The sequence below is a fragment of the Lathyrus oleraceus genome, chromosome 3 (assembly GCF_024323335.1).
Source record: "Lathyrus oleraceus cultivar Zhongwan6 chromosome 3, CAAS_Psat_ZW6_1.0, whole genome shotgun sequence".
Classification (NCBI taxonomy): Eukaryota; Viridiplantae; Streptophyta; class Magnoliopsida; order Fabales; family Fabaceae; genus Lathyrus; species Lathyrus oleraceus.
In genome coordinates, this window is record NC_066581.1 from 61782730 (window position 1) to 61793568 (window position 10839).

The 10839-nt window shown below is 37.6% G+C and overlaps 2 protein-coding genes across 2 annotated transcripts; both read left to right on the forward strand.

Moving 5' to 3' along the window:
- Positions 1-5332: 5332 nt before the first annotated feature.
- LOC127129669 (uncharacterized) lies at positions 5333-6874 on the forward strand. Its single transcript, XM_051058815.1, has one exon. The coding sequence runs from the start codon at positions 5333-5335 to the stop codon at positions 6872-6874; it is 1542 nt and encodes a 513-aa protein (XP_050914772.1).
- Positions 6875-8021: 1147 nt separating this feature from the next.
- Positions 8022-8597, forward strand: LOC127129670 (uncharacterized). Its single transcript, XM_051058816.1, has one exon. It carries the CDS (start codon positions 8022-8024, stop codon positions 8595-8597), a length of 576 nt encoding a protein of 191 aa, XP_050914773.1.
- Positions 8598-10839: the final 2242 nt, after the last annotated feature.

Genomic DNA, 10839 nt, shown 5'->3' on the forward strand with positions numbered 1-10839 from the left:
AAACATCACGAAAACACTGATTCCCACAAAATCATACATTGCATATACATATCATAAAAGAGGCGTTAGCCCAAAAAAAAGTTGCATCATGCACCAAACATCAAACATACATCAATTCAAAATACACATAAACATGCATGCATAATACATGGCATAGGATTTGCGACCACTTTTAGAGGTTCAATCCCTAGCTATACCAATACATTTCCCCAAGCGGCAACGCTTATTGGCCTTCCCCAGTAAGTAACACTCCCATAAGCACCTTTTCATTAAAGGACTTATTCAGCAAGCTCGCTCGCTATGAATCTTTAAAAGGAATCTATCCAGTAGTCGGTCATCCTGAATTATCGTTATCAACCAGTGAGCAGGTCTTCACCTCTCACATTCCCTAGCTCACCAACATATCCCACAGGCAGGATATGTTCCAACACGTTAGGGTTTCATCAATATAAAGGGTTCTATCAAGAGATTATGTCAATGGATGTTATCAAGAGGTTTATCAAGGATTCTACCAAAGGGTTTGTCAAGGATTTTTACCAAGGGTTTCATCAGATATTATCCGTCGAGGGTTCATTAGGGTTTTACCAAGAAGTTTCATCAAAAGTTTCTATCAAGGGGGTCTACCAGAACTTTATCAAGGGGTTTCACCAGATTATCATGAGAGGGGTCTCATCCAAAGTGATTGTGATATCACTAAAGTCCTACTCGACTCCAGGGACATAATCAGATGATTATAGGCAAATATTACTCAGAGAGGTCGAAACTGATCATCAGGGATTAATCAAGGGGTTCCATCAGGGATTTGTCAAAGGATTTCATTAGGGTTTTATCACCAGAGGTTCCATTAGAAGTTGTATCAGTGGTTTCATCTAGAGTTTTGAAAAGGATTTTATTATGAGTTTTATTAGGGGTTCTAGCAAGGTTTTATCAAATAACGACCGGAGGATCGTCAGAGTCCTACCCAATTTCAATAATATGATCGGGTGATCATAGGAATTGTATGCAAATTTCACTCAATTGGACTTGGGGTTCCATCAAAGGTGGGTCTTGATCCCATTAGAACATCAAATATTGTTCAATCATTGCGTATTCCCAAAATCTACTGACTACGTGGTCAAAATTAGGGTCTCTCTCTATATTTAATCATCTTCCATCATGAGAAGATGAAGGCTCAACGTTATCATCCTCTCAGTTTGAAGCTAATTAAATAGGGGCAGCTGTCGTACCCCAAATTTTGCCCACACTTCATATGTTTTCTAGTGCCACTTTATGTTAAATAAATGAAATGGCACAATTGGTAAGAGAGCATGTGTAAGGCATACAAGCACAAGGACACGGGTTTGATTCCAACTTTTTTTTCATATTTTTGGCATCATTTATTAACAGATATTTTAAATAATAATTATTTTTTTATTTTTTTATTTTTTTATTTTTATATCCAAAATAGAAAAAATGATTAAAAGAAGAGTGTAAGGAACTTAAGGGCAAGCACGCAAGTTCAAATCTCACCATCTTTAAATTTAGTACTTTTGTGCTTTTATTTTTTAAATCATTTTTTTCTTTCTACTTTTTTATTTTGGCATTTTTTTTTATAATTAAACTTCTATTAGACACTATTATTTTCATTAGCACTATAATTAATATTCTTGTTACTATTAATTTCATTTTTATGTTACGTTACTACCTTTACTATATTAAAATTGTTATTACTAGGTAGATATTATAGGTTTATTAATGCTATTTTTATGGCACTATTGTTACTATTCAATTCTATTCAAATCAAAAAAAAAACAGAAGGAGTGATGTGATTATCATCATCAATATCAGAAGGAAAAAATGAAATCCAAATTGTATATTTTCAGTTTCAAACACGAACATATCTCCCTCAAATGAATTAAAAATCCAAATATCAAATCTTCCCATACATAGAGAGTGAGATTGGTACTGCAAAAAACATCCATGTACATGAGCTATAAATCCATAATCTAATCCGATAAAATCATTCCAAATTATTCCAATCAAATATAAAATTAGAATCAAATCACATTAAAACCCTTAATCTAAAGTTCAACTATAAAAAGGCCATGAGTTCTTCAGCAACGAGGGGGATATAAATTACCAATTATAAGTTTCCGTTTTTCACATCGAAAGACGAAAATAAACACAGCCAAACAGTATCACTTAATCGGAGACCAACCGCACGACCACCGTGTTGGCACTTCCGTCGACCGAGTAAATCAGTTGTGCCGCTACATAACCACCACCACTAGAAAACTTAGATCTGACCGCAACACTCTCTTCGACGCCACAACCGCACCAATCAACCATCCCCCTGCTTGGATTTGCTCCGCCGTCGGTGAGAACTTTTTCTCTTTTTTCTTCTGTTGCATTTTTTCATGTTGCTTTTGTGGAGCTGCACAAATAATATTTTGTACTTTATTTATTAAGGGTTATAAGGTTAAGAGTAGTAAAATGTGGGCCTAATAAAATTGTTTTTGTGTTGTTTTATATTGGTCCATTTAAATCTCAAGTGTGGTCTTGTTAATTTTTGTTGTTAACGTTGACTATAGATTTGTGCCATGGTGAATCGAGTTTCCGTCAAAACTGAATGTTAGGGGCTATACTTTTATTAGTTAAAACCAAGATTACATACTTTGTTAAACGTATAACTTCTAAGGCAATAACCAATAATAAACTGAGATAAATGTTAAGTTAGATTTTAAAACCCGAATAATTATCAATTTTTGTATTAATATTGAAAAGTATATAGATTATTTTCTTTTTGCTTCTTTTGTTCTTAGTTTTAAGATGCAGTAGAAATCCTAAAATAAAATGTTAGAATCAACTGATTCTTTTAATTTTTCTTGTAGTGTGTAAAGTTATAATAAAAGTATTTTTGATAAAATTCATAAACAAATGTACACCCTTTCTCTAAGTCTCACAACTTATTCCATATAATTAATGTAATTAATTCAACTTTTATTTAATAAATTAGTCGAATACAATTTTAATCTAATAATCAAAATACAAAAAAACATTTAGTTCATAAAAATTCAATAAAAAAGAAACAATACATAAATAATATTTAACAAATTTTGTTTAGTTAATTTAAAAACATACGAAAAATCGATAATTAAGGTTCTACATTTTGTGATTAATTAATATTATCATTTAGGGTTAAATAATTAAGTGGTATAATTATGTTTAATTAGTTTAATTTAGAGTTAGATTATTATAATTATTCCCTTATAATTAACATAATAATGAGATTAACAAAAATAATTGGGTAATTGCAATCAACAAGGAATAAAACACAAAATATATAATTGGGGTTTTAAATTAGGGTTAGGGAAATTTTAGAATGATTAAGTGTAATTAGATTAGTAATCAGTTTTAATGGTTAAATATTTTCCCTTTAATAAAAAATTATAATTAATTAGGGAATATGATTAATTAAGGATTTTTGGGATAATTTTAGGGATAATTATAAAATAAAATTTTAGGATTAGTGATATATATTAAATTGCATTTTATTTAAATTATTTTAATCAAATTAAATATTTACAATTGAATAAGGGATAAAAACAAGGGATACAAATATGGGATAAAATTATGGAATAAATTTCTACGATTTTAAGGATAAAAAAAATCAGGGATAAGGGATATGGCATTAACTTTTTAATATTTTTATTAACTGAATATATAATATCATTATAAATTTTAAAAAATTTAATTAGAACATGAGGAGATATAATTAGGGATAATTTATAGGATAATCGTGGGATAACTTAGGGACAACATGAAATAAAATCTATAACAATTGTTAGGGAAAAAATCGGGGATTAAAGTCAGGGATAAGGGATATGGTCTTTGGGCTTTTAAATCAAACTTTTAATATTGGAATAATTATATAACATCACTAGGGGTCATTTTCTTAAATCAAAGTAATGAGATTTTTTTTGCAATCAATCAAAGAGGGATAAAATCAAATTCAACACACTTCAAACTATAAGTCGTCTACCCTAGTGTATTGAGGCATTTTCTAAAAATGAATCACTTCTCCGCCCCGATGCTTGAGAATCTTCAAGGGATAAAAACAATCAACAAACAACTTTTTTCTACCAGAACTACGGGACTCTGATCCTTCAATGAACTTGGAGGTACGTAGGCACAGAGTCGTAAGACTCTAGCGAGTACAATAATCAAAAACATTTTTAAGTTTTCCTTTCTCAATTAATCAATTTTCTTTTAAAATAATAAAACATTTTTATAAATAAATAAATACTTAAACAATTAATAAATATTAAAGCAAATGTTCCTTAGAAACACACTAACCCTAGAACTAAAGAAGGATCCCATTGAGTACAATGGAGGTAAGGGGTGCCTAACACCTTCCCCTTACTTAACTGACTCCCGAACCTAGTCTCTCACCCTTATTCATTAGGTTTTTATCATTATTTCCCTATTCCTTAGGAATGAATAAAGGATGGTGGCGACTCTGTCATTTTTCCAGCCGCGACAGTTGGCGACTCTGCTGGGGACCTGTATACCTTCCCTAAAGAGAGTCCATCCTAACCTCCGATTTTAGGATTTTGTGTGCTTCCTTGTTTGCTTGCTTTTATTTATTTATTTATTTATTTATTTATTTACTGCTTTTCATTTATTTATTTTTCTTTTTATGCTCCATATTATTCTCTTATCTTATTAAATTATCATATCATTGGTGGGAATCGATATTATGTGAGGAGCTAAAACCTAAGCTCGAGAAAAAAGTTAAGCTTAAGTAAGGGGTCGTCCTATCTCGGCCACCGGGGTTTTCATCCCGTAGGGTCTTTGATGACGATTCCGCCCAGAATAGATCAATTCAAAAGGTTTGTCATGAGAAGGCCAGCACTTCTTCATGATAGAGCTCTGAGTTCGATCCATGACTCTGGGGACCTAGTCTAGAACCCTCGCAATTTAGGGTGACCTTACGTTATCAACCTGCATAGGTCGTTACTAAGGTCCCGCCTAGACGAGGCTTATCCCGAAGGATTACCATAGGAAGGCTTGCTCCTTCTCATGGTAAAACAAGGGTATAGTCCATGACTCTAGGACTATTATTTTACCAAAAGCTTTATATCCTACAAGTGAGGGGATTGGGTAGTCTAACCTTATATCCAACCTAATCTTAAGTAGCATACCCAATATAGGGCATACTTACATGACCATCCTAACCAAAAATATGTAAAGATAAGATACATTCATATCATCATGTCATTAGCATCAAAGTAAAGCTTTTACATACATTTACCATCCTTTGGGGAATTTCAAAATTCGTTGTAGGTACTCAATGGAAATGAATAAAAGAACAACTCTCCGCATTAAGGCAACCATACCAGATCTCCAAAGTTTAATGATCCTTCAGGGGTTGATGCCCAACTCCATCCAAAGGAAGTTTACGCTCAAATATGGGGGGATTCTTGATCTCTTAAGAGTCCCTGTGAAGGCAGAGGCAGTTACTGCCTTAGCTCAGTTCTATGATCCGCCCTTGCGGTGTTTCCTCTTTCAAGACTTTCTCCTAGCCCCCACGCTAGAAGAGTTTAAATTATATGTAAATGTCCCCAAAAATAGAAAGGGACCATACATGGGAATGGGGCAGAAGATAAATCCCAAAGATTTGGCAATGACTTTAGGGATATCCCCTAAGGACCTTCTGTTACATTATAAGGAAGATAAGGATGTCCAAGGTCTTAGGAGGAGTTACTTGGAAGGGGTAGCCCGAAGAATGGCTGGGACAGAAAGGTGGGGTTCATATATTGACGGTATGGCTTTAATAATGTTTGGGATAGTCCTCTTTCCTAATGTGGGTGACTTCGTGGATGTCTCGACCATCAGTATCTTTTGGGCTGTGAAAAATCTAGAGGTGGATCCAGTGCCTGCTCTACTAGCTGACGTCTACTATACCATGAGCATTTGCCATAGTAAGGATAAGGGAGCCCTGCGCTGTTGCATTCCATTATTGTACCAATGGTTTGCCTCACATCTTTATAGGGACATCCATCTAATAGAGACCAAGGGTAATCACGCTTGGGCTCAAAATCTGGCATCCCTAAATGAAGGATCTATCCTCTGGTATCCAAAGGAGATAGATACCAGGGACATAATCATCAGTTGTGGGAGTTTTCCCAATGTACCCCTCATTGGTTCCAAGGGGTGCATTAACTACAATCCAGTACTGGCTCTAAGACAGTTGGGTCACCCCATATGGGAGAGGCCTAAAGAAGATGAGATAGAGGAGTTTATCTTACATGGTGGAGAAGCTTCATATAGAGAACAACTTAGGAAGGTTACTCGGGCGTGGGAAAATGTGTATGTCAAGGATAACAAGCCAAAGAGGAAGGATACTTCATCCGGAGAGTCTTACACCCCTTGGATTAAGGAAAGGGTATGTCTAATTAAGTTACCTTTCGTGATTGACCAAACTTATGTTCCAGACACACCTAACCCTGTTACAATGTCCACTGAGGAGGTCGACCGTCTCAAAGGCACTATTGCTATGCTAGAACAAGATAAGGAAATCCTAGAACATAGTCTTTATGACGCAACCTATGAAAAGAACCAGATAAGCTATGACCTGGAGCAGAAGGACAGACAACTCCTTGAGAATATGGATGAACTCCGGACTGAAAGAAGTAAAAGACAAAAGACTTTAGGGGGTTTATTCAGTGCCGGAGTTAACTTTGAAAATCTCAATGGTAAGTTAAAAGAGGCCCAAGCTGAAGGTCAGAGGTGGAAGAGGGCATGGGAGCTTTCCACATGGGAACAACAGGAAAGAGAAAACATTGTAATGAATCAAATCCAGGGATTCGAAGAGGTGCTTAGAAAATCTTAAGTTGTTGCTGCTAGGCAACGGCAACTAAGAACAGAAGCCGAGCAAATGCTACCACTTAATTGGAGAAAGATCTACCAAGAGATTCGGAACCTAAGAGAACAGATGCATCTTCAAAATCAAGACCACGAAGTCTTGACAACTCAGGTCGCACAGTTAGAGGGAGAAATCCATCACCTAAGGGACCTCTCTGCCGCTGCTCAAGTCATCGTTCAAGAACAAGGTGACCGAGCTGAAGCATGGAGGATTGAACATTCCAATCTGGCCGAGTTCGCCAACAACTTAGTACGAGATATTCCTAGGATGTTCAGAAGAGTTGATGGCGTGGCAAACTTCCACAACACTCCCCAAGAAGTACTCGAGTTTGTCAGGCTATGCGGCGTCATGCTGGAGGAATTTAAGGCCCACTTAAAGAAGGCCATGAACACACCACTTTAATTTTAATTTTTCATTAAGAATTTGTCCTTTCCGTTTTTATTATTATTGTTGGATGTATTGTTATAATTAGGGCATCTCCCCCGTACGAACCTTTGCTTTGGATTTATAAATAAAGTTATTTCTATAATATTTACGATCATGGTCATATTCCTAAATGTGCGACAATTGATTTTGAGTGTCCCCCAAAGGAATAAAAAAAAAATTGCATACATCATCATACATTCATGCACATCTCATTTCATATGCATGGAAAAGAAAACGAAATCATTTTTCCTCATACTTTCCCAGTACCTTCGAACGTGACAACCTGACTCTCCAAACTCGAGCTCAACGCAAAAAGGTCATGGAGCAACTTGAACAGAACCAGGTAGCACTTAGGGTAGACATGGACTCGGTCAAAGGAAATGTGGAGGAAATGAAGGACAAGATGGATCAACTCACTAGGGCCATTACCAACATGTTGGCCAGGGAAGTTGAGATTGAAAAAAGGAAGACTACTTCCACACCCATACCACCACTTTGGGACGGCAACCCTCTACAAGGGTTTACTTCTGACATCCAAAGGGGTGAAGCTAAGGATGGTGCTTTTCATCCTGAGGGGTCTACCCCAACTCTTGCTCACAATGGGGCACCTCGTCCCGTACAAATACTCGTTCCATAAGACAACTATGTGGACTTAAGTCAACAATATGAGGAGGAAGATCCTAAGGGCATGGTCCAAGAAAACAAACCAGTTACTCACTCCGATGCCACAGTTGGAGAAACGAGAACCGAAGACAAATATAAAGTCCTAGAAGAGAGATTGGAAATGATTGAGGGCTTTAATATCTTTGGAGTTGACGCTATGGGAACGTGCCTGGTGCCAAACGTCACCATACCTCCAAAGTTCAAAACTCCTGACTTTGAGAAGTACAAGGGAGTCAGTTGCCTAAATAACCATCTCAGGATGTTCGTCAGAAATATGGCTGCCTACGCGGCAAATGAGAAACTCATGATGCATAGCTTCCAAGACAGTCTAAGTAGGGCATCCCTAGACTGGTACATGCAGCTGGAAAGAACCCATGTCAAGACTTGGGAGGACCTAGCTAATGCCTTCTTAAGACAATACAAATATAATCTGGACATGGCTCCCAATCGCATGCAACTTCAGAATCTTTCCCAAAAGGGCAGTGAATCCTTCAAAGAGTATGCCCAACGGTGGAGAGAACTGGCCTCCCGCGTACAACCTCCACTTTTGGAGAACGAGTTAGTTGACATGTTCATGGGCACCTTGCAAGGCCCTTACTAAAAAAAGATGATCGGTTCAGTATCCACTGGATTTGCTGACTTAGTGATAATTGGGGAAAGAATTGAGAATGGCTTGAAAAGTGGTAAAATTGGAAAACCATCCTCAAATCAAAATAGTAACAAAAGGTACTCCAACAATAACAATTCGAAGAAAGGTGAGACCAACACTGTCACAATCGAAGGGAATTCTCAGGCGTCTTACAATCCTTATGTTGCTTCAGTAGGCCCTAATCAATATCCACAACAGGCATACTCTAGGCCTCAAACACAACAGGCAAGAGCACCGCCTCAACCAAATCAACAAAATGGGTATGCACAGAGGGATCAGCAAAGGCCGTGGAAGGAATTCGATCGCATACCTACAACCTATACTAAGGTCTTACCATATTTAATTCAAAAGGGATTGGTAGAGATTAAACCTCTAGCACCTCCGCCAAATCCGCTTCCACGTGGTTATGATGCTAATGCCAGGTGTGACTTTCATGCCGGATCTCCAGGGCATACTACTGAGAAGTGTTTGGCACTCAAGTTCAAGGTACAAGACTTATTAGAGCTCAAGATCATCTCTTTCACTCTAGAGGGTCCAAATGTGAAGGGAAATCCAATGCCAGGACACGATGATCCAACTATCAATGCGGTAGAAGAACTAGACAACACCGTTCCGACCCAAATGGTAGATCATGTGAAAACTCTCATATCAAAGACACATGAAAAATTGATCGGATACAAGGCATTCGAAGAGTTACATGCTAACTGTAAAATCTGCCTCGTCAATCCAGACACTTGCGGGAAGATGAAAGAGTGTCTCCAACGAATGATGAATGATGGTGTCATACCCCAAAATTTGCCCGTTAATCTTACAAGACATTTTTCAAGGCACTCCAACTCATTTTTCAAGACATTGATCTTAAAGGAACGAAGACCCAGCACACAGGTGGCCAAATCCAGAAAATAACTTAAACTGGCTTGCTCGCTAGGCGAGCAAAATCCTTCGCCTAGCGAACTCTTCGCTGCACCACTCGCCTAGCGAAGCCTGCGAATACCAAAAATTTTGGGCTTCATTCTGAGCCCATTAGGTCACAAAAACTATTATAAATACCAAGACCTCATTCAGAAAAAGGGAGACGGAGACAGATACGGAGACAGACAGCAAACCCTGGAGGCTAACCAAGAGAATTCAGAGCAACCCTAAAGGAAACCTCGAAGGAAACTCATCTGCCCAAAGGTTACCTCCGCCCAACTCAATCCGGCACCAACCCTAAGAGTGATCTGCCAATTCAACATTGCAATTCAATTGCAAACAGGTTTGCCTTACCACTACCGCTTTATGCTCCCAATTTACATGTGACGTAATGATTGAATTTATAAATATATCTTAGTTTTTGTATGTGGATTTAAGTATGCATGGATGCCTTGAATGTTTAACCATGTAATTTCTGTAATGGATGCCATAGGGTTTGGAGCTTGCTGAAATCGTACTGTTATTAAACTTAAAACCCACAGCCGTTCGCTAGCACATCGCTAAGCGAACATGTAGCGAGTGTTCGCCAAGCCTTCGCTAGGCGAGGCAGTAGCGAACATGACAGTCGCTGTTTTTTTTTTCTTTTCTGTTTTGTTCTGTGTTTATCTGACATGTCATATCATAGCTGTGTATTATTTGCCTGACATTATTACTGCTGCGGTTCCTTTGTTCGTTGCAACTATTGATTGCACCCCATTTGGTATTCTGACCTGTTTGCTGAATTTTGTGAGGGCTCACATACTCCCGGAGAAGGTAGCTTGCTAGGTATTCCACTTTATTTGTGGGATACCCTTGTGGAGATTCATCCTAATTACCTAACTGATTATAAGTTGTTGCCTTTGAATATATGATCTTGGCCCTCTTTTTGTTGCCTTACGGTATTGCGGTCATGTCCCGCGAATGTGGGGATACACTTAGCAAAGACCCTTCGGTTAAATCATCATGTCCCTATAAGATAAATCATAGTCCCTCGCATGTCGCCTACGAATATATGATTTTGTCCCTCGATGACCCTTCATTGAAGCCTACGAGTTAGTGATGATTGTCCCTTCGAAAGCTAAGGTATCCTTACAAATGTTGCCTCCAATGACCAATCGATGACCCTACGATGTCCCTTTACATCCAAAGGATAAGACTACTTATTTCTCAATAGTAAGGACAGTCTTACCCTCCTAAGGATAGGAAACACCTATAAAGACCTGGGTTAGGTACAACTCTTAAA

Coding starts and splice junctions, on each gene's coding strand:
- LOC127129669 (XM_051058815.1), top strand. CDS start 5,333: ATGGAAATGAATAAAAGAACAACTCTCCGCATTAAGGCAACCATACCA.
- LOC127129670 (XM_051058816.1), top strand. CDS start 8,022: ATGGTCCAAGAAAACAAACCAGTTACTCACTCCGATGCCACAGTTGGA.